Consider the following 23,976-nt stretch of genomic DNA (forward strand, 5'->3'; position numbering starts at 1 on the left):
TTTTTAACTTAGACTGTGAATTTTGCCTTATTGAGTGGTGTATATTTTTGTATTCCTGTAAGTATTTATAAACTTTGTTCTCTGACACAGTTCAGTTTGTTGGTAACAATTTTATACTTTTAAGATATGTGTGGTGGGTTTGGAACATTCCTCAGCCTAGAGCTAATTATTCCCCACTTCTGAGACAAAACCTTTTTATGTTGTTTATCCAGTGCTCTATGAATCATGAAGCTTTCCAGCCTGGCTGGTAGGAATAGACATGGTTCCTGGCCCCTTTGAGCACCAAGCCTTTTTTTATCTGTAATTTTCATTTGCTTCTTTTCCTGGCTTCCTGTCATTTTTTTCATACACATGGGCTAATCAGTATTCAACAAAATACTTGAGGGGGGGGACCCCTTTGCAGTTTTCTTCTCTCCTGTGCTTTGTTCTGTGAACTCTAGCTTCCTGGTTCTCCATGGACTCTTAAGTTCTGTCTTCACCTCAGGTAATTTGTCTAGTCCCACGTGGTTTCTTTTTTCTGTATCAGGGCCTGGCTACTCTCTTGAGGCAAGCTGGTGTAGTTGCAGGGCTCACTTCATTTATTTTTATTCTCTGTAGAGTGCCTGTCCTTTGCCTAGTGTTCAGTATTTTAAACGTCATTGTTTTATATATTTTGTCTGCTTTTTATTTATTTATTTTTTGGTTGCTTCAACCTGCATGATACATGCAGTCCTTGTTGCTTGGTCTTGTTCAGAAACAAACAAACAAAAATACCCTAGTTAACTACTGAGCACTTTTTTCTACACTAGGCACTGTGTATTCTACACTATGTATATTCTACACTATGGCACTGTTCTGAGTGCCATACGTGTAAGTAAATTCTCTCCACAAACCTGTGAGGTAGAAACTTGTACTATCTTTATTTTGCAGGTATTTAAATTGAGATATAGGTTAAAAACTTGCCCAGTGTCATGTTTAGGTGGTGTAGATATGATTTTGAATTCAGATTCTGGCTTTGACAAACCAGTGTTTTTTAGACACTTTGTTTTGTTGCCTGCTCACACAGCCTCTTTGCTGTTTCTTTTGATTAGATAAAATATTAAAAGTGTAACTCTGGAATAATGTGTAAAAATATAAAAATTTTGGTTTGTAATAGCTGTGGGATATCTTTGCTCTCCCATTTATTTTATGTTAGTGCAGAAATTAAAATTGAAATCACTTCTTTTTGCAAGAACGTGAATTTTAAGCTTATAGGAATCATTTCCATCCATGCTTAAAAAATTTTCTGTTTCTTAGTTAAAAGTAAGAATACCTATGAAAACTAAGTTCTAATGTGATATATAATAATGTAATAGTTCGAAAAAGCTGTTGAAGTTAAGAACATTTACAAAAAATTAAGCAACTGGCACTATATAAAATGTGTGCTTGTAGGAATTTTAGCTGATGTATTTTTAGAGAAAAAGCTCCCATGAGCATTCCCTCACTCATTTAATTTCTAAGTTGTTATTATGATGCCCTTCCCGATGCCCTTCTCTCCCATTGGAAACATGCTGAGTTAACCTGATAGCCAACACACACGCAGATGATATTCCTTAACTGTATATTGAAACTGTTACATGGTAAGCTAAAATATTTAGAGCTACCTCAGATTTGCTTCTTTGTTCTAGGAGTTTTAAAAAACTCCTCCCTACTTCATTTGTGCTCCTTTAAAATTAAGGAAATTAGACATTTGTCATGGTGGGATTATTTTCTCCTTTTCCCTTTCCCCTTTCCCTTTTCCCTTTTCCTTTTTTCTTTTCTTCATTCATGTATGTGTGTATGTATGAATGAATGACAGTCTCACTCTGTTGCCCAGGCTAGAGTGCCATGGTGTCAGCCTAGCTCACAGCAGCCTCAAACTCCTGGGTTCAGGCGATCCTCCTGCTTTAGCCTCCCGAGTAGCTGGGACTACAGGCATGCGCCACCATGCTTGGCAAATCTTTTCTATATATTTTTAGTTGGCCAATTTCTTTCTATTTTTAGTAGAGATGGGGTCTCGCTCTTGTTCAGGCTGGTCTCGAACTCCTGAGCTCAAATGATCTGCCCACCGTGACCTCCCAGAGTGCTAGGATTATAGGCGTGAGCCACTGTGCCCGGCCACCTTTGTCGTTTTAAAAATTAATTTTTAGGCATATATAAGTTTAGAATCTTTAATATTGTCAAATTCAATTTATTTTCAGAGGCCTCTCTGTGTTTTGTTTGCCTCGTTGAAGAAATAGACTGAAACTGTGATAATTGCATCCTATTTTTAATTTTATTAGTATAAGTAGATTGTACTTGAATTTAAGTAATTTGGTAATCTCAATAACTTTATAAGTATTGCAAATTTTAACTCTATTTTAGACGGTGGAGGTAACCTGTTTTATAAGCTTTGAAAATTGAACAATATACATTTGTTTTTTTTTAATTGATGTTTTTCTCCCTCTTTTCTGTTCATTTTGTTGGGATCCATAGTTGATCCACCTGAAGAATTAGGGGCTAGTATTTCTGTCACATCGGATGAGCTGGAGAAATTGCTTTATAAACCCCAAGATGGTGAGTGGGGTCAGAAATCAAGAGATGAAGAATGTGACCGAATTATTAGTGGGATAGATCAACTTTTGAATCTTGGTAAGTTTTTTAGGGTGAACAGTTTCAAGTATTTCATAAAAGTATTTTAAAATGGTACATGATGGAGGTTGTGTTCTTTTCCACACTTTGTATCTACTTTTTGGTTTAGTCTATAATGTTAAATGTAGTTACATCTTATGAATGATTTGTAGAGAAGTATCACTTAGAGCTAATGGATTTATTGATTAAAAACTTGTCTGTCTTCCCTAACAGATATAGCAGCAGCTTTTGCAGGCCCAGTTGATCTATGCACCTATCCAAAGTACTGTACTGTGGTAGCTTATCCAACTGATCTTTACACAATTCGAATGAGACTTGTTAATCGATTTTACAGGTTAGTAGAAACCTGCTTTCTGAAATAGTTTAAAAGCTATTTGGCCAGATCAACTAAGGTGAAGAAAGAGGTGGTAGAGTTGGGGGCTGATTAACATTGTTTTCTATTTATTTCTCCTCTTTCATTTAGAAATTATGTTAGATACCTATGAGTAGGTGTGGGTCAAGCCAGGCATAATATCCAATATCATGTTTAAGTAGTTAGATAACTGCATTTGTTTTTTATTTGAATGTTAAAATTCCTATTTAACTTTCATTTAAAAATAATATTTAATTAGTTAATTGGACTCTGGCCTTCGATGAAAGATTTCTTACAGGTGTTAACTTTTTATCTTTGGCTTCTAGAGCACTCATAACTATAAAACTTACTATCTTTTATGATTTTTATAGCCGTTGATGGTGTTTTATTTTTTATAATTCAACTACTGTAAGAAATTACCATTACAAAGATCTCTAGTCCACATTATTGATGTAATTTAGCTAATGAAATGCTAGAATGTACATTCAAATCAGAAACCACTTTGCCAGTTGACAGTAAACTTGACTCAGGTTGATGATACTGTATTTAACATGTTTTCTTCATTGAGTTTCAACAATTTCAAAGGCAATTTGAAAAGGGATGATTGCTTTGTTGGTTTTCTGTATATGATTTAGTGATTTGTTAAAATTTTGGTTTCTAATTTATTTTCTGCAATTCAGCATCTAATATAGTTGCTTATGACTGATCAAGTTGATAGCATTAGAAGGTTATTCCTTATAACTTTGCAGTTAGGGTGTAATTAAGGTTATGCTGGTTTAATTCATATGCCGAGTTGGGTTTTTTTAAATTACTTTTCTGTCTCTCCAGTTTCTAAGCCCTAAATTGCTTACTTTATTTTGAAAGGAGACTGTCTGCATTAATTTGGGAAGTCAGATATATAGAACATAATGCGAGAACATTTAATGAACCTGAGAGTGTAATTGCAAGATCAGCTAAAAAGATAACTGACCAACTTTTAAAATTTATCAAGTAAGTGATCTCATATCATAGATGTTACGTAAAAGTCACTTTTCATATTGTGTTCTTAACCATCTAGTTTTTACTTTTTATTCTCTGAATTATGTACTTTCACTTTAGATGACATTTTTGCATGTTTATGATTATAATTTCAGTAAAGAAATGGGAAATTGAACAATTTAGTTTTTTAGCTTTTTTAAATTTTGAAATAATTTTGTACTACAGAGAGTTGCCATGTGCTCTTCATCTCGTCTTCCCTTAGGTTAACATTATACATAACTATGGTATACTTAACAAAATGTTCAAATTAATTTCAGTACAATACTATTGACTAAGTCAAATGTAGAATTTATTTGAATTTCACTAGTTGGTTTTTTTTTTTTTTTGGAGAGAGTTTCACTTTATTGCCCTGACTAGAGTGTCATGGTGTTGGCCTAGCTCACAGCAACCCCAATCTCCTGGCTCAAGCAATCCTACTCCCTCAGCATCCTGAGTAGCTAGGACTACAGGCATGCACCACCATGCCCACCTAATGTTTTCTATATATTTTTTAGTTGTCTGGCTAATTTCTTTCTATTTTTTTTTCAGTAGAGACGGGGTCTTGCTCTTGCTAAGGCTGGTCTCTGAACTATGGAACTCAAATGATCTGCCCATGCCTTGGCCTCCCAGAGTGCTAGGATTATAGGCGTGAGCCATCATACCCAGCCTGAATTTCACTAGTTTTTACAGCAGTATTTTTTTTTTTTTAAGACAGAGTCTCACTTTGTTGCCCAGGCTAGAGTGAGTGCCATAGCGTCAGCCTAGCTCATAGCAACCTCAAGCTCCTGGGCTAAAGCAATCCTGCTGCCTCAGCCTCCAGAGTAGCTGGGACTACAGGCATGCGCCACCATGCCCGGCTAATTTTTTCTATATATATTAGTTGGCCAATTAATTTCTTTTTATTTATAGTGGAGACGGGGTCTTACTCTTGCTCAGGCTGGTTTTGAACTCCTGACCTCTAGCAATTCGCCCGCCTCGGCCCCCTAGAATGCTAGGATTACAGGCGTGAGCCACCGGCCTAGCAGTATTCTTTTAATGTTTCAGAATGCAATCCAGAATCCTCATTGTATTTAGTATTTTCTTAGTCTGCTTCAATTTTTTTCTTCAGTCTTTTCTTTTCTTTTAGGACCTCATCATTTCTGTGAATGTTGTTTACTTACTTTATAGAGTATACACTTAATTTGGGTTTGTCTGATATTTTCTCATGATTAGATTTAGTTTTAGTCTACTTTTTATGGTTTTTTTTTTTTAATTTAAATTTCAAAATATTATGAGGGTACAGATGCTTTTGGTTACATGGGTCACTTTTGTAATTCTTAAATCAGGGGTATAAGTGTGCTCATCACCCAGATAGTGTTCATTGTACCTGTTAAGTAGGTTTTCTCCCATCCCCCCATTCCCCTCCTCCCTGCTTAATTTCAACTGAGTTTTACTTCTTTCTCTGTGTGTGTGCTCATCAGTAGTTCCAATTTAATAGAGTACATGTAATGTTTGTTTTTCCATTCTTTAGATACTTCACTTAGGATATTGATCTCCAGTTCCATCCAAATTGTAAAGGCCTTAATTCATCCTTCATTGTTGTATTCATCATAGTATTCCATAGTATTCACATACCACATTTTGTTAATCCACTTAATGAATTGATGAGTACTTGGGTTGATTCCACATCTTTGCAGTTGTGAGTTGTGTTGCAATGAACATTCAAGTGCAGGTGTCTTTTTGGTAAAATGACATCTTTTCCTTTGGGTAAATACTCACTAGTGGGATTGTTGGATCAAATGGTAAGTCTGCTTTTAATTCTTTGAGGAATCTCCATACTGTTTTCCGTAGAGGTTGTACTAGTTTGTAGTTCCACCAAGGGTGTATAAGCATTTCTTTCTCTCCGAATCCATGCCAGCATGTATTGCTTTTGGGCTTTTTAATACAAGCCATTCTAACGGGTAAGGTGATATCTCATTGTAGTTTTAATTTGCAACTCCCTGATAATTAGTGACATTCAGCATTTTTTTCATATGTTTATTAGCCATTTGTCTATCTTCTTTCTACAAACTTCTGTTCATGTCTTTTGCCTACATTTTGTTGGGGCTGTTTTTGCTGATTTGCTTGAGTTCTTTGTAGATTCTGGCTATGAGCCCGTTTCTGGATGTGTAGCTTGCAGATATTTTCTCCTGTTGTGTAGATTGTCTGTTTGCTCTGTTGATAATTCCCTTAGCTGTGCAGAAACGTTTTAATCAAGTCCTATATATTTGTTTTTGTTGTTGCTGTGATTGCCATTGGGGTCTTTATAAATTCTTTGCCTAGGCTGTTGTCTAGAATTTTAGAGTTTTTCCAACATTTTCTTCTAGAATTCTTATGATTTCATGCCTAACATTTAAGTCTTTTATCCATCTTGAATTAATTTGTGTGAGTGGTGATAGTGATCCTGTTTCTTCTACATGTGGCTATCCAATTTTCCCAGCACCATTTACTGAATAGGGGGCTTTTTTGCCTGCTTTGTCAGATGTCAGTTGCCTGTATGTGGATGGTTTTATATTTGGGTTCTCTGTTCCATTGGTCTATGTTTCTGTATTTGTGCCAAATACAGTGCTGTTTTGGTTACTATTGCCTTGTAGTATAGTTTGAAGTCTGGTAAGGTGATGCGTCCAGATTTATTACTTTTGCTTAGACTGCTTTGGCTATTCAGGCTCTTTTCTGGTTCCAAATGAAGCATGAAGTTATTTTTTCTAGATCTGTGAAATATGATGTTGGTATTTTAATGGGGATTGCGTAAATGGGGACTCTGTAAATCACTTTGGGTAGCATGGATTTTTTAACAATGTTGATTCTACCAATCCATGAGCATGATACGTTTATCCGTTTGTATTGTCTCTGATTTTTTTCCTCAGTGTTTCGTGGTTCTCTTTGTAGAGATCTTTCACCTCCTTAAGTGTATTCCTAGATATTTTATTGTCTGTGTAGCTATTGTGAATGGTATTGAATCTTTTTTTTTTTTGAGACAGAGTCTCACTCTGTTGCCCGGGCTAGAGTGCCATGGCATCAGCCTAGCTCATAGCAACCTCAAACTCCTGGGCTCAAGCAATCCTTCTGCCTCAGCCTCCAAGTAGCTGGGACTACAGGCATGTGCCGCCATGCTCGGCTAATTTTTATATATATATATATATATATATTTTTTAGTTGGCCAATTAATTTCTTTCTATTTTTAGTAGAGACAGGGTCTCACTCTTGCTCAGGCTGGTTTTGAACTCCTGACCTTGAGCAGTCCTCCCGCCTTGGCCTCCCAGAGTGCTAGGAATACAAATGTGAGCCACTGTGCCTGGCTGGTATTAAGTCTTTGATTTGACTGTCAGCTTGACTGTTATTGGTGCATAGGAATGCTACTGATTTTGTGTACATTGATTTTGAACTTGAGACTCTGCTGAATTTATTTATCAATTCCAGGAGACTCTTGGTAGAAGCCTTTGGGGTTTGTTTTATGTCATGTGAAAGTGTTTTTACATATGCGAATATTCCATAGATTTTTGCATTAAATCAATTTGGAATCATAGAATGAAAACTGACCTGGAAATCGAGACCTACATTCTGGTCTAATCTGTTCTAGTGAACATTCTTTGGGACTTTGGACAAATTACTTAGTTTGAATTTCCTTTAACATTAATGAGTTTTGCTGTATGGTCTTAAATGCCCTTCTCATATAGCAGTAAAAATTCTTTGAAAGAATTCTATATTAGAGGAAATAATTTATAAACAGTCCCATCATTTTCAACATCTAGCTAAAAACTGAGGAATAAATGATTCCTGTAAAATTTCTTGGGTTGATTCTGTCGTAAGTCTTGGGGACTTAGATTTAAGTTATCTCCTCCCCAGAATCACCTTCTTTTCTACTTCAGGAAAATCACATGTCCATTTTTGTCTCCTTTACTATATGTTCCTACTCAGCATTCTTTTTTCTCTTGTGTATATAGTGAGGTTAAGATATTATTTTCTTTTAATTTGTTCCTTGTTTTTTTGTGTTCTCTTTTGTCTTAAGTCAACCGTTTTCCTGGTACTTATTGTATGAATATTACTAGTGATGATACTTAGAAAAGCTCATCCATATATTCATCCAGTTGAGGCCATACATATGTGATTTCTGGATTACCAGCTTAATTTCTGTACATAAATAACTTTAAAAAAAAGAAAAACCTTTAAGATTCTATATCAGCACTTAATATAGCTGGTTGTTTACACAGAGGATTGGGTCAAAACCTAGTATTCCTATGTTTGAAATTAGGTATGTATAAGTTGAGAAACGGTTTGTATTTTAATGTTTAATTTGAATCCTTGGCAATATCCTTGGCAACATCTGCATGCTATTAAAGTGAAAATTTGTTTTTTAGGAATCAACATTGTACAAATATCTCCGAACTTTCTAACACGTCTGAAAACGACGAGCAGAATGCTGAGGATTTGGTATGACATTTGTTGATTTTACAGTTGTTTTTGTTAATTTCAAATGGTAATTTAAAAAGTGAAGTAGAAGATGTTACCTAATATCAATTCTTGCTATATTGCAATCAACTATGAAAATAGGGCATTTGATAAAAATACAATTTTTTGAATTTTCTAGATGATCAGTGAAATAAGTTTTAGCCAATAATTGATATCAATTAAAATATATCTAAATGAATAACTTTAGGTGCGGAATATATTCTCTTTTCAAATTTTAGCTAGTGAAAGGTGTACTATAAAAAAGACCTTGGAAATGTTTTGGTAAAACCAATATTTGAGTGTTGGGTTTAATCATAATTAAAGACTAGTGAACTTGACCATTCTCAAAGTGCCCTAATCTCCTTCACTTAAGATGGTGCTGGAATGTAAGTTCATGGGCATCTATAGCAATGGTGTGGTGCAATTTTACTTCATACAGAAGTAGTCTGTGGTAGGAAGTTGGAGCAAAGATGTTCTTTAGAGACAATATAGTGTTAATTTCTACAAACTCTTATTATAGATTTTTTTTCCTTAACATATTAGAATAAAAATGGATATACTAATAAATGATTTAGGGAATAAGAAAATGTCCAAGAACTATAGGAGACTATGGGTTTCTGGAGTTTTATGGATAGAGGTAAAACACAGTTTTTCTATTTAGGAAATGCACAAAATGTTTTTTTATCCCTAAATTTTGAATTTTGCAATTAATGCATGTTCTTAGGGAATGTAAAGGATTATTAAGAATGGTTGGTTTTTTGAAGCCTGGGTACCACAAAGATCCATCTGATAGAGTCTGTCTTTGGAGTTTTTGTTAATATGTTATAACTGTAATAGGATCAGATGTCTTTGATATTTTTTTTTTTATTAAGAGTATTGCATTTCTAATGAGAATAAATAGTTAAGGTGCTCTGATTTTATTCCTAGGATGATAGCGATCTTCCTAAAACATCTTCTGGAAGAAGGAGAGTAAGTTATTATGCATGATTGACTTTTGTGGTTTGCTTGTTCTTTGTTTTAAAATCAAGTTAAGATTTCAGGTTTTGTCTTTGCAAAGTTATACTGATACAGATTTTGAATATTTTATAAGAGAAATGGGGGAAATTGCTTGAAAGTTTTAGTGGAAGAGTTGGGATTTGAACTGTATTCTCTGTGAGATGGAGTGAATAAGAGACCATTAAAAAATGGGGGATAAGCCCTGAAAGGGACTCAGGGTTTAAAAAAAAAAAAAGAGGGGATATTAAAGCAAAGATAAGAAAAAGTAGGAAAGTATGGCACATCCATGGGTTAGTAAGGGTACTGACTTATAGCATACAGGTTGGATATTGGATTTAGAAAAATGGTTATGTCTGGCTGTTGTGTTAGGGGTAGATTATGGTAATGTTGAAATCCAAGGGTTTCATTTAAATTTAAAGTCAATTGCATGGCCAAAATAGATAAAAAGAATTTGAAGGATAAGAAGGTAATACCTATTAAAGGAGATAAGTTAGAAGTTCATTGTAAGAATGTGGAGTGAAGGATGGGAACCTAATACAGGATGTTTGCAATAGAGAGGAAGGGAAAATGATGAGAACTTTAAAAGGGATCACTAAACCCAGGGTTTAGTGATTGAACTTTTTTTAAAAAATGAGGATTTGTTGGGAGATGAGGTTGAGGTGTTGAAGGAGAAGAATGTATGTAAAAAAGTTTAGCAAATTGGGTATTTATCATGGGGTGTCATCAGCAGCCCTTGAAGTTAAAGTAAAGGTTAGGCCAGGCGTGGTGGCTCATAATCCTAGCACTCTGGGAGGCCAAGGCGCGTGGATCATTTGAACTCCGGAGTTCGAGACCAGCCTGAGCAAGAGTGACACCTCGTCTCTACCAAAAATAGAAAGAATTAGCCGGGCATGGTGGCGCATGCCCATAGTCTCAGCTATTTGGAAGGCTGAGGCCTGGCTTGAGCCCAGGAGTTTGAGGTTGTTGTGAACTAGGCTGACGCCACAGCACTCTAGCTGGGACAACAGAGTGAGACTCTGTCTCAAAAAAAAAAAAAAAAAAAAAAAAAAGTAAAGGTTGTTTATTAATGTGAAAATGCTTAAAATATTAACCCAGGTAATTTTAAATATCATCCAAATGCTTTTAAAATTTAAGCGGGGTTTTTTTTTTTTTTGTTTGTTTGTTTGTTTGTTTTCTTGAGACAGTTTCTTGTTTTGTTGCCCAGGCTAGAGTGAGTGCCATGGCGTTAGCCTAGCTCACAGCAACCTCAAACTCCTGGGCTCAACCAATCCTTCTGCCTCAGCCTCCTGAGTAGCTGGGACTACAGGCATGCACCACCATGCCTGGCTAATTTTTCCTATATATATTAGTTGGCCAATTAATTTCTTTCTATTTATAGTAGAGACGGGGTCTCGCTCTTCTTGCTCAGGCTGGTTTTGAAATCCTGACCTTGAGCAATGCGCCCACCTCAGCCTCCCACAGTGCTAGGATTACAGGCATAAACCACTGTGTCTGGCCAAATTTAAGCTTTTTATCAAATAATTTTTACCATGTGCTTGCCCCAAATAACATTGAAAAGTTAGGCCTGAAATAGTCTAATCTGATTTGTCATTTTCATATAATTTTATTTCTAAGCAGACTCCCAAGTTTTTCTTTTTTGGAGACAGAGTCTCACTATGTTGCCTGGGCTAGAGTGCCATGACGTCAGCCTAGCTCACAGCAGCCTCAAACTCCTGGGCTCAAGTAATCCTTCTGCCTCAGCCTCCCGAATAGCTGGGACTACAAGCATGTGCCACCATGCCCGGCTAATTTTTTCTCTATATTTTTAGTTGACCAATTAATTTCTTTCTATTATTAGTAGAGACAGGGTCTTGCTCTTGCTCAGGCTAGTTTGGAGCTCCTGACCTTGAGCAATCCACCAGCCTCTGCCTCCCAGAGTGCTAGGATTACAGGTGGGAGCCACCTCACCCAGCCCCCAGGTTTTTAATATGTTTGATGTTTCTGCTCTAGCAAATGACAGATTTAGTTGCTTAAATTATAAAAATGTATTACCTCACAGTTCTGTAATTAGAAGTTTGCATGGGTCCTACTGGACCTAAACCATGGTTTTTGCATGGCTGGAAACTCTAGCGAAGAAGAGTTCTTTGTGTTTTCCAGCTTCTAGAAGCTGTCTCCTTTCTTGGCTACAGGTCCCCTTCTTCCATTTTCAAGCCAACAGCATAGCTTCTCACAATCTGTCTATGACTGTGACTCTTCTGCTTCCTTCTTACAATGACCTTTGTGGTTACATTGGGCCGGTGCAGTTATCTAGGATAATCTCCAGCCTCAAGGTCTATAATCTTAATTACGTCTGCAAAGCATCTTTTCCCATAGAGGGTAAAAGAGTCATAGGTTGTGAGGATTATAATGTGGACATTTTTGGTTGGTCCATTTTACTGCCTGTCCATTTTACTGCCTGTCACATTATGAAATATACTTCATATTTGTTAAAAACAAATTTTTTGAACTTGGAGAGAGGTTATGGAATAGCCTTTCACTGGTTAATGTGCTCTTTCTAGAGCATCCTTTTCATAGTTAACTCTGTGATTTTTCTGAAATTGGTAGGTTATATCAAAGTGTGATATATGGCTAGTTATAAAATTTTATTTCTGGAAAAATGTGTTGAGCAACATATATGCCATTATTGGGTTTTTACAGAAAAGTTGATTTTTCTAACTGCAGTCACAGTTCTTATGGCACACAACACAGAAGACGATAGCTCAGTTGCATTTTACTATAGTCATATACCATTGTGATTTTTTTTCTAAGACTGAAAACACTTTAACTATTGTGAATGTATTTTTAGGTCCATGATTGGAAAAATAGGAGCAGCAGAGCTACCAACTGTGCTGAAAGCAACTGGAAGAAACAGTGTAAGGAACTAGTGAACTTAATTTTTCAGTGTGAAGATTCTGAACCGTTTAGACAACCTGTTGATTTGGTTGAATATCCAGTAAGTTTTCATTGTTGAATGTTTGGGGCTTTTCTTGTTTTGTGGCGAGGATATTGGGGTCGAGGTATTTAAATTAAGCTTTAAAGAGTAAGATCTATAAGCTTTATTTTAACTTCTTTTCTCTTTTTGTCTCTACAGTTAGCTGTAGAAATGTTGTTTTACATGGTTTTCTTGAGTTTACAGACACCCTTAACTCATTTAAGAATTTAGACATAGTTAAACATTATTGTGTGGCTGGGCGCAGTGGCTCACACCTGTAATCCTAGCACTCTGCGAGGCCGAGGCGGGCGGATTGCCCAAGGTCAGGAGTTCGAAACCAGCCTGAGCAAGAGCGAGACCCCATCTCTACTAAAAAAAATAGAAAGAAATTAATTGGCCAACTAAAAATATATAGAAAAAAAGTTAATAGGGCATGGTGCCACATGCCTGTAGTCCCAGCTACTTGGGAGGCTGAGGCAGGAGGATTGCTTGAGCCCAGGAGATTGAGGTTGCTATGAGCTAGGCTGATGCCACAGCACTCACTCCAGCCTGGGCAACAAAGTGAGACTCTGTCTCCAAAAAAAATATATATATATATAAACATTGTCGTGTAATAGGAAGGTTCTACGTAGATCTCTATTATCTAAATAGGCCCAGCACCAGGAAAACTATGAAGTGGATAAAAGTATCTGTTTTTACTTCTTAAATAAGAGAATTGGAAGATGACCTAAAAAAAAGAAAAAGATTCTAACAGCACAGATTTACTGTAGGAAGCTTGGAAATTACAAAAGAGTGTAACTCAGGAAATAAATAAAATCCATCTCATGTCCCAGTATCAAGATATAGACATTAACATTGGTATATTTCTATCTTGCTTTTGTGTCTGTACCTCTTTTTAAATATTATTAATGAATCTTAAGATCCTTCTAACCTTTTCTCTCTTCTATCATTTCAAATGTATTAGAGATTGAATGCATTTATATTTCTAAATGCAGGAAATGAATCTGTGAAGTAATTATATTGTTTTTAAAACCTAGGACTACCGAGATATTATAGATACCCCAATGGATTTTGGAACAGTAAGGGAAACTCTAGATGTGGGAAATTATGACAGCCCTTTGGAATTTTGCAAAGACATCCGGTTGATATTTAGCAATGCAAAAGCATATACACCAAACAAAAGATCAAAGGTAATTTCTTAAGTGGTTTACAAGAAAAGTGTGCCTGATTTGTGTAGGTGATTCTCTACTTGCTGCAGAGGTGGGATCATTAAAGATAAGTGATAAAGTAAAACAACTACTATAAAGAATAGAGCTTCTGCTGCTGTCTAGATATCTTCAGTTTTTACCTTAAAACAATTGATGTTTATCATAATCTCTGGAAGTTTTATGAGCAAATGAAAATTGGTGGGAATAAGGGTACCAGTAGAAACTAAACAAATTTGCTACATAGAATAAAAGTCTCTGTGTTATACATGTAGGGATCTTAAAAAATTGACTTAGAAACATTGATAGAGATAGGAAGAATATTAAAAGTAATAAAAGGCTGGGCATAGTGGTTCCAGCTTGTAATCCCAGCACTTTCAAAGGCCAAAAGGGATGGTTCACTTGAAGGCCAGACCCTCTCTCTACAAAAAATAAAAATACAAAAATTAGCCAGATGTGGTGTGTTCCTGTAGTCCCCACCTCTCAGGAGGCTTAGGTGGATAGATTGCTTGAGCTCAGGAGTTTGAGGTTACAGTGAACCACTGCACTCTAGCCTGGGTGACAGAGTGGGACCTTGTCTCTAAAAACTAAATAAAAAATAAACTAATAAATAATTAATAAAATGGAAATCTGAAGTGGAAGTGAGACTACTGATGGCATGCTAATATTTTGAATCCAAAGAAGCAGCACATGAGCTATCTGATTATGTAAGATCACAAATAGAACATTACTAAATTTTTGTTAAAATGTTAAATGTTGGACAACTGTTCAAAGCTTGATGGAGGTATAGTAAACATGTGGAAGTTTATATGTCATATTCTGAGTGAATTTTCACAAACATTACACTGTTGTGTTGGGTATTTAAAACAATAAGATCTAAAGTAAAACACTTGATATCTTACAGCATTTTTTGTGTTTACAATCAGTGACTGTTACTGCTAATTAACTATCTTGCCTTACCTCCACTTCATCCTCGTTACTTCATATTAGACTACTCCTGCATTACTATGTCTAGTCTCAATTTGAGAATTCTTTTGTTGCATTTTATATCCAAATTGCTTGTTGGGTCAGTTTAACATTCAATTCTAACATTTTTCCAGGCTTGAGTTTTTGTCATTTTCACCATTTTTAAGACTGTATCTTTGTTTTCAGAGAGAAAGTAAATTTCACTCATGTCTGCCCTTCATCCCCCTTAAGAAACACAATTCATCATTTAAAATGTACAATTCAGCAGTTTATGTTATATTATCAAAGTGCAAAATTGTGGTTAAATATATATAACACAACATTTGCCATTTTAACCATTTTTAAGTGTGTAATTCAGTGGCATTAATTACGTTCACAAGATCTCTGAAATTTTATCACCCTAAGCAGAAACTCTGAAACCATTTGTCAATAATTCTCTATTTTCTCTCTTTTCCTCCAGCCTTTGGTAACCTCTAGCCTACTTTTTGCCTATACGAATTTGCCTGTTCTAGATACAAACATATAGATCATATTGTATTTGCCTTTTGTGTCTAGTTTATTTCATTTAACATATGCCTTTAAGGCCTGTGCATTTTGTAGCATATATCAGAAATTTATTCCTTTTGATGGCTGAATAATACTCCAGTGTGTGGGTGTATAACACATTTATTCATCTGTTTGATGAACAGGTTGGGTTGTGTTTCCACTGTTTGGCCATTAGGAATAATGCCATAGTGAATTTTGGAATACAAATATCTGTCAGAATCCTTGCTGTCAATTCCCTTGGGTGTGTACATAAGAGTAGAATTTCTGGGTCATTGGATAATTCTATGCTTAGCTTTTCCAGGAACCACTACGCTGTTTTCCATATGGCTACACCATTTTACATTCCCACTGGCAATGTATGAGGGTTCCATTTTCTTCACATCCTCACCAACACTTCTGTTTTTAGAGATTTTTTTCTTTTAAATTGTAGCCATCCTAGGAAGTGTGAGGTGTTGTTTCATTGTGTTTTGATTTTCAGATAACTTATTGTATTAAAAATTGCACCTGGGATTTGTTTTGATCAGGAATGATAAGACATGCAGATACAGAAATGGCTGTCATGAACAAGTTTATATTTACAGAACCCTAGAAACAGGAGGCATGGTACACCACACAGGGAAAAGTGGGGAAGGACCAGGGTCTGACAGGAGACAGAGGGGAGAACAGGGTAGTGCATGGCCCCAGAGACTATATTGGATTTTCATGGGACGGCAAAACAAAGCAGGGCAGAGTAAGCAGTTTAGCTGTGGCTAGTTTGAATAATTTCAGCAGGCTTTTGGCTGTAGGGGTAGTTTCTAGTGTTTTGGTACCTAGCTCTGGGGTACTTTAGGGCTGGAGGAATGAATATTGGCTTGTTGTATGAGAATTTGATAAATGGCAAAGAGGGGACATGGGTTCTGGATTCATTGATTTTTGTACATCACAAGTATACAGTTGAGTCATTTGCTTTCTCTAAGGATTAGCTTGTTCTGGGAATGCTAGTCATCCATCCAAGATCAAGTCTCCAAATGCTAAAATATCAAGAATACAGAAAATACAGTTGGTACCCTAAAGATGTTTACCATCTTTTCATGTGCTTATTGGCCATTTGTATATCTTCTTTTGAGAAATGTCTATTCAAGTCCTCTGCTCATTTTTAAATTGGACTCTTTATTTTTTTGTTAAGTTACAGTTCTTTACATAATCTGGATATTAAACCCTTATCAGATACATGATTTCCAGTATTTTCTCCCATCCTTTAGGTAGACTTTTCACTTTGTTGGTAATGTCCTTTGTACAAAAGATTTTCATTTTGGTGAAGTCCAGTTAATCTGTGTTTTTCTTTTGTTTCTCATGGTTTTTTTGTTTTGTTTTGTTTTTGAGACAGAGTCTCACTCTTGCCCGGGCTGGAGTGCTCACAGCAACCTCAAACTCCTGGGCTCAAGATCCTTTTGCCTTAGCCTCCCGAGTAGCTGGGACTGCCGGCATGCACCACCATACCTGGTTAATTTTATTTTTATATATATATAAATTGTCTAGCTAATTTCTTTCTAATTTTTTTTTTTTTTTTTTTTGTAGAGACGGGGTCTCGCTCTTGCTTAGGCTGGTCTTGAACTCCTGAGTTCAAACAGTCTGCCGGCCTTGGCCTCCCAGAGTGCTAGGGTTATAGGCGTGAGCCACCACGCCCAGCCGTGTTTCTCATGCTTTTGGATTCATATCTTAAGAATCCATTGCCAAATCCAACATCATGAAGATTTATCCCATGTGTTTTTTCTTTTCTTTTTTTCTTTTTTTTTTTTGAGACAGTCTCACTTTGTTCCCCAGGCTAGAGTGAGTGCCATGGCGTCAGCCTAGCTCATAGCAACCTCAAACTCCTGGGCTCAAGCAGTCCTGCTGCCTTAGCCTCCTGAGTAGCTGGACTACAGGCATGCATCACCATGCCCAGATCATTTTTTCTATATATATTAGTTGGCCAATTAATTTCTTTCTATTTACAGTAGAGACGCAGTCTCGCTCTTGCTCAGGCTGGTTTTGAACTCCTGACCTTGAGCGTTCCGCCTGCCTCAGCCTCCCAGAGTGCTAGGATTACAGGCGTGAGCCACCGTGCCCGGCCTATCCCATGTGTTTTAAGAGTTTTATGGTTTAACTCTTATATTTAAGTTGTTGATGCATTTTGAGCTAGTATTTGTATGTGGGGTGAGGTAGGGAGCCCAACCATTCTTTTATATGTAGAATCCAGTTCTTTCACAGCCATCTTTTGAAGAGAGTATTCTTTCTCCATTAAATAAACTTGGTACCTTTGTTGAAAATTATGAGTTTTTCTGAACTCTCAATTCTATTCCATTAGTATATATTTTTATATATCTCTCTCTGTATGTGTGTATGTCTGCGTGCCAGTAACATAGTTTGGCTTACTGTAGCTTTACAGTAAGTTTTGAAACTAGCAAATGTGAATCATCTAGCTTTGTTCTTTTTTAGTTTTGGCTACTCAGTCCCTTGCAGTTCATTATGAATTTGAGGATTTTCCATTTCTGCAGAGAAGGCTGTTGGAATTTTGTTGGGATTGCAGTGACTGTGTAGAGTGCTTTGGGTAGGGTAGTATTAACATCTTGACAATATTCAATCTTCCCATCTGAACATGGGATGTGTTTACATTTATTTAGGTCTTCTTTAATTTCTTCTAGCAATGTTTTGTAGTATCAGTATACAAGTTTTACACCTCCTTGGTTAAATTTATTCCCAGTTTTTTTTATTATTTTAGATGCTGTTACAAATAGAATTGCTTTTTAAATTCGTTTCTCTGGGCCGGGCACGGTGGCTCACACCTGTAATCCTAGCTTTCTGGGAGGCCGAGGCGGGAGGATCATTCAAGGTCAGGAGTTTGAAACCAGCCTGAGCAAACGCAAGACCCTGTCTCTACTAAAAATAGAAAGAAATTAAGTGGCCAACTAAAAATATATAGAAAAAATTAGCTGGGCATGGCAGCACAAGCCTGTAGTCCCAGCTACTCGGGAGGCTGAGGCAGGAGGATCGCTTGAGTCCAGGAGTCTGAGGTTCCTGTGAGCTAGGCTGACTCCACGGCACTCTAACCTGGGCAAGAAAGTGAGACTTTGTCTATAAATAAATAAATAATAAATAAATAAATTTCCTTGTCTGTTCATTGCTGATATATACAAACATAACTGATTTTTGCATGTTGATCTTATATACTTTGATTTTGCTGAGTTCATTTATTACGTCTGGTAACTTTATTGTGGATTCTTTGGGAGTTTCTATTTATATAAAATATGTCTTCTGTGAATAGAGATTGTTTGACTTCTTTTCAATCTTGCCTAATTCTGCTGGCTAGAACTTAAAGTACAGTATTGAGTAATAGTGGTGAATTCGGGCATCCTGTTTCATTTCTAATCTTAGAGGAACAATCTTCCACTATTGTGTATGGTGTTAGCCTTGGTTTTTCATAAATGCCCTTTCTCATGTTGAGGAACTGGTTGTCAGTTTTAACACCAGATTTGTTAAATCTTGTGTATTTTCAATTAAAATGTATTACTGAATTTTATGTGGAAACTGAGAAAATACATGAAAAATGATACATGAGATAACTAGAAGTTTCAAACTTAATATGATTGAAATAAGAAATTATCTTGTTAGGGTGACTAATGATTAAGCTTGTGACTTAAGCTAGTGTTCAGTTTTGAAAGAAAATAAAATTTATATATGTATAAATAAAATATTGGATATAATTGTCAAATCATTTAAGATTGAGTATGATAAATTACACATTTTTGTGTGTGTGCGAATGAGAAGCATGTAGGAAAGTCATATATCATACTTTTTTTAAAGTTCTCTGGTGTTTAGGTGTCTTCCCCATTCACTGTCATACACAAGACTGATACTTTTGAACATTATTAGACTTTTGCACTTATTTTCAGGAATGATTGTAGAGGAGTATAGGGTACTTCTATAAATACATAGCTGTACCAAAAGTTATTTATAGTAGTACTTACACAGATAAGATGTTATTTAATTATAAAAATTGTTAAAACAAATAATCTTTCATACGCATTAAAGTTCTAGGATATATTTTCTTCTACTGGATACAGGCATTCATTTGTTTGTAACTCATCTTTACAGTTAGGTGGTGGCATCAAAGGCAGTCACATTGCAAATAGACTGGTATAAAAGTGCTTTTGTTCCCTTGTCCCAAGAGACACTGCACTTTTGCTGCCTAAATAGCAGCCTTAAAGTTAACCAACTTCCCATCTGACTTGAGGAGGGAGGGACATTTTTGGATTTGTACATAGATGTCAAAATGGAAAAAAAAAAAAAGCCAACAATTGAGATACACTGCCATATAGACATAAGTGCTGAATTCTAGATCCTAAAGAGTTCCTTGCTTAAAATTACTTTCTTATCATCTGAGAGGTGTGTATTTGATACTTCCTATTTCTTGCAAATGTCACTGAGGGGAAGGAGTTGGAAATAGAAAAAATAGGCAACAGCTGTGATATAACATATTGCAAGTAATCTCAGTGACTAAAGTTATTGTTTTTAAATACTTACACAGCTATTTTGTAATTCTAGTTTTGCTTTTATATCTTTGCAGATTTATAGCATGACCTTGAGATTGTCTGCCTTATTTGAAGAAAAAATGAAGAAAATCTCTTCTGATTTTAAAATTGGTCAAAAATACAATGAAAAACTTCGAAGAAGCCAGAGGTTCAGGCAACGGCAAAATCGTAAAGGTGTTAGTCAGGCTAACAAAGGTCTCAGGTGAATTGGTTATCGCAAGCTTTGTGTGCAGTTTTTTAAAAATTTAAATTTGTGATAGTTCTTTGATGTATTATGCTAAAAATTCTTACTTTTTAGTGTACTGTATATTAAGAAAAGACTAGTATAGGTTTTTATAGCTTAAAGCATTTCTATGAATATAGAACTGTTGCATTGGTGTGTAATTATCAAGGATTAAAGTATCATTTGTCTTTTGTATAAGAAATGGCTTTTTAATGTAGACAGTAAAGTTATTACTGTGTATAGCCTTTAAACATTTTGATTGTATTATGGAAAATGTCCACTAGATGTAAAAGTGTAGATTTAAGTTATCTTATGATGTCACTTTATTTTCAAGTCTGGCTTCTTAGATGTCTTCATTGGGTCAATGAGCATAGCTTAGTGGTCAGCATGGCTTAGGGGTCAGTGTGTCAGATGGAAAAAACTTTAAAGTTAGGGTAGTATAAGTCTACCTTAGCTTTCAACTTTCTCTTTATATTTAATCAGAAATAAGGGTGTCAAGGTCAGCCCAGGATTGGTAGATAACTGGTCTTCTTGAATGTGTGTGCATCCTTCCAAACCCCCAAGAAATGATGGAGCTTTTCAGATTCCTAATGCTATCTCATTTCCTAGATCTCCCTTTTAAATTTTGGCTGAACTCTTGCTTGCTCCCACAGTATCGCAGCTTTAGACAGCTGTCCTTTTGGCTTTGCTGGATTGCCAGCAGTCACTACTATTTGCAATGCCTCTGGACATGCAGCTTTTCTGTGGTGCTCCCACATCAGGCCAGCCCCACCTCCTCACTGGTGTCATGCCCAGGGAATTGAGAGGAGTTGTGTTAACTTGATTACCGGGAGCAGCCCCACGTTAATATGCCATAGACTCTACTGTTTTTACCTAAGTGCAGTAGTTTTTCTTGAATAGTCACTTGTGAATTTGTTATGTGCCTTTGGGGTAATTTCTAGAGTTCTAAAGTGTTATATTTGCCAGTTTTATTTTTGCCTATTGGATGAAAGGATTTGCTAAATTCCTGATTCCTCCCTCACCTCCCAATACTTAGAACAACAGAGCCACATTGAGACAGAAAACATACCCATTAGGTAAATTACTTAGTTCTCTTCAGCTGCTTTGCAACTTGTAATTCAAATACATACATTACTTACAAAGTAATATGTGAGTCTTCCCTCACCTCTTTTTTTTAAACTTCTAATTTTGGAATAATTTCAGAATTACAAAAAGTTGCAAGAATAAATTCAGAGAACTCCTTTATACTCTTGACCTAGATTCATTCAACAGCTATTCACTTACGCCATATTTTCTTTATTGTTGCTTTAATATTTTCTCTATTGCATGTTTTTTTTCTTTTGAATCACTAGAAAGTATGTTTTTGATAACATGCCCCTGTGGCTCTAAATACTTTGTGTGATTTGCTAATACCTTATTTATATTTCTACAGTTGATTCAATAATGTCATTAGGGCAAATTTTTTTTCTAATCGAGATCCAATTAAAGATCTTGCATTCCATTTAGCTGTTATGTCTGTTTAGTCTCTTTTAATCTGGAATATATTTTTCAATCATTTCTTTGTGTTCCTGACTTTTTTTTTTTTTTTTTTTTGAGACAGAGTCTTACTTTGTTGCCCAGGCTAGAGTGAGTGCTGTGGCATCAGCCTAGCTCACAGCAACCTCAAACTCCTGGGCTTAAGCAATCCTACTGCCTCAGCCTCCTGAGTAGCTGGGACTACAGGCATGCGCCACCATGCCCGGCTAATTTTTTCTATATATATTAGTTGGCCAATTAATTTCTTTCTATTTATAGTAGAGACCCGGTCTTGCTCTTGCTCAGGCTGGTTTTGAACTCCTGACCTTGAGCAATGTTCCGCCTCGGCCTTCCAGGGAGTTAGGATTACAGATGTGAGCCACTGCTCCTGGCCCTGACTGACATTTTTGATGAGTGTGAGTCATTCATTTTTAAAATGACTCTCAGTTTGGGTTTGTCTATTTTGTGTAGGTTTTCAATTTTTTTTTATTATGATAAAAGCCCCTTTCTCTTTTTAACAAGGAAAAGTATAACATTTTAGAAGGACATAGGATAAAAAGGAAAAGCTTTTATTCTTAAGATAGCACCACTTTGTTGGCTGTTAAAAATCAAGTTTATGATAAGTATAAATATGTATTTTTCTTTTTGTATTTACTTATATGCTCTTCTTTGATATTAATGGCACTAAAAGTTTTTGAAATTTCTTTACATAAAGAATTATGCTTTAAAGAATTGTGATTATTTTTAAGCTCTAATGTCTAGATACCCCTTAAAAGGACACTTTCCTTTTTGTTTTAAAGGAAAATAGTATTATCTCAACACAAAAATTACCTAGATTTGTAACTTGCCTTCAACTTTCACTCTTCTTTTCCATAATCCATGGTTCAGAGGCCAGCCATGGGGAACTGGTGTGTTTAGGTGTATACAGTCTGGTCTTGGAGAAAAAACTAGTTCTATTGTCTTTTTAAACCTTTTCTCTCTGTTCAGATTTTGTTGGGTTCTCCTTTTAATCTTATGCCGTCTTTAGGGACATATAAATAAGAGACTAGAGAGAAAGTTGGGTCCTATTGAGGCTCAAATTCATGGTATGAATGAATGCCTGCATTACATAAGTGTTGGTTCCACTTAGCTTTTAATCCTAAGAACCTAAGGTATTTAAATGAGTTTCTGTAACTGTTATTTGGATCATTTGTTACTTCAAATTTGAATATAACTATGTTTATGTAAATGTAGAGTAAGGAAATAATAGTAATCAATGCCAGAATGTAGTAGTGAATATTTAAATATCTTGATCATAAAATTATTCTCAGATTAAGAAATAATATACTTTTATTTATACATTCTCTGTGAACCAGTTACCTTTATGTTTTATTAAATACTGTTTCTTTGTTCATATTTTTGACCAGAAATATGAAGAAGAAGCGGTTAAAATCTCAGACAAAAGCAATCCCTGACTTGGTAGGTTCTCCTACCCAGTCTACTTCAAGTAGGGTGGCTTATTCTGCAGCCCACAAGACAGGTGCCGGTATCTCTTCAGGTGTCACTTCTGGTGACTCTTCAGATTCAGCAGGATCCTCAGAAAGAATGAGAAGAAATAGACCTACAACTGTAACAAATGGTTCTACATTATCTGGTGAGAAGTGGAACATTATGTTACTCAGCTGTTGAGCACCCAAATGTTGTAACATGGCCAGTTAGTATGGATTTAGATGAGCAACATAAATCCAGACATGGCCTTGATACTAAAGGAACTTCAAATTTAATGGAAGAGACAAAAGTAAAAAACAGGAAGAGTTAGAATATGATTGATAAGTACTGTGCTCTGCAAATGGTACATCCACATGTTATGCACATTTGAATTGTTCAAATTTTCAATCATATTAATATATTCATCACACTTTGCAAAATTTGACATTTTTGTATGTCTTTAAATTTAAAAAAGTATTGATAATCATGTAAGTTCAAGGTTGATGACCTAGTAAATTCCAAACTTCATGCCATTGCCATTTGGTAGCATAACTGTAGCTGGTTCTGACCCCTCGTTAACATTGTATAAATAAGGCTGTGGTATTTCTATACTTCTGTATTGCTTTTAGTGATTTTAATATAGTACACAATAGTATGCTAGTTACTATTATAATTTAATGTTTTTCATGCCTTATATTATGCAATATTTGGATTAATTCAGTGGTATTGATAATATTGAAAAATATACTCACAGATAAAAGTTTGGAATGGAAGTGAGCTGTGATAAATTGCTATGGAGAAGGCCAGATAAGTAAGCTGAATGCGTGCCACATTAGAATTATACATTATCTTAAGGGATGCATTTATAGCAGAAAATGTTCAATTGGAGTATGCTGGAGGAGTTAAAAATGGGACTGTAGGTAGAGGGCAAGCTTTTCAAGCATGGTAGCAACTGTGAGAAAAAGCACTGAAGGAAAGAAGGATGCACTTTGTGCATAAGAAAAGACTGCATTTTGGGGAATGATACAAAGAATAAAATCAAACAGAATGTAGCCAGTTCAGAGACTGTCAAGCCTTGTAGAAGAGTTTGGTTA

General features: G+C 35.7%; 1 protein-coding gene across 2 annotated transcripts in view; it reads left to right on the forward strand.

Annotated features, from left to right (window-relative positions):
* Window positions 1-23,976, forward strand: part of BRWD1 (bromodomain and WD repeat domain containing 1) — a 127,561-nt gene that overhangs the window by 85,287 nt on the left and 18,298 nt on the right. For both annotated transcript variants that reach the window (XM_076000182.1, XM_076000184.1), the window contains exons 30-38: window positions 2,473-2,628; window positions 2,842-2,962; window positions 3,845-3,970; window positions 8,374-8,446; window positions 9,392-9,433; window positions 12,285-12,431; window positions 13,448-13,600; window positions 19,713-19,879; window positions 22,822-23,048. In XM_076000182.1, coding sequence (XP_075856297.1) covers window positions 2,473-2,628; window positions 2,842-2,962; window positions 3,845-3,970; window positions 8,374-8,446; window positions 9,392-9,433; window positions 12,285-12,431; window positions 13,448-13,600; window positions 19,713-19,879; window positions 22,822-23,048 — 1,212 coding nt within the window. The remainder of the gene's footprint in view (window positions 1-2,472; window positions 2,629-2,841; window positions 2,963-3,844; window positions 3,971-8,373; window positions 8,447-9,391; window positions 9,434-12,284; window positions 12,432-13,447; window positions 13,601-19,712; window positions 19,880-22,821; window positions 23,049-23,976) is intronic.

Source organism: Microcebus murinus, chromosome 1 (assembly GCF_040939455.1).
Source record: "Microcebus murinus isolate Inina chromosome 1, M.murinus_Inina_mat1.0, whole genome shotgun sequence".
Taxonomy (NCBI): domain Eukaryota; kingdom Metazoa; phylum Chordata; class Mammalia; order Primates; family Cheirogaleidae; genus Microcebus; species Microcebus murinus.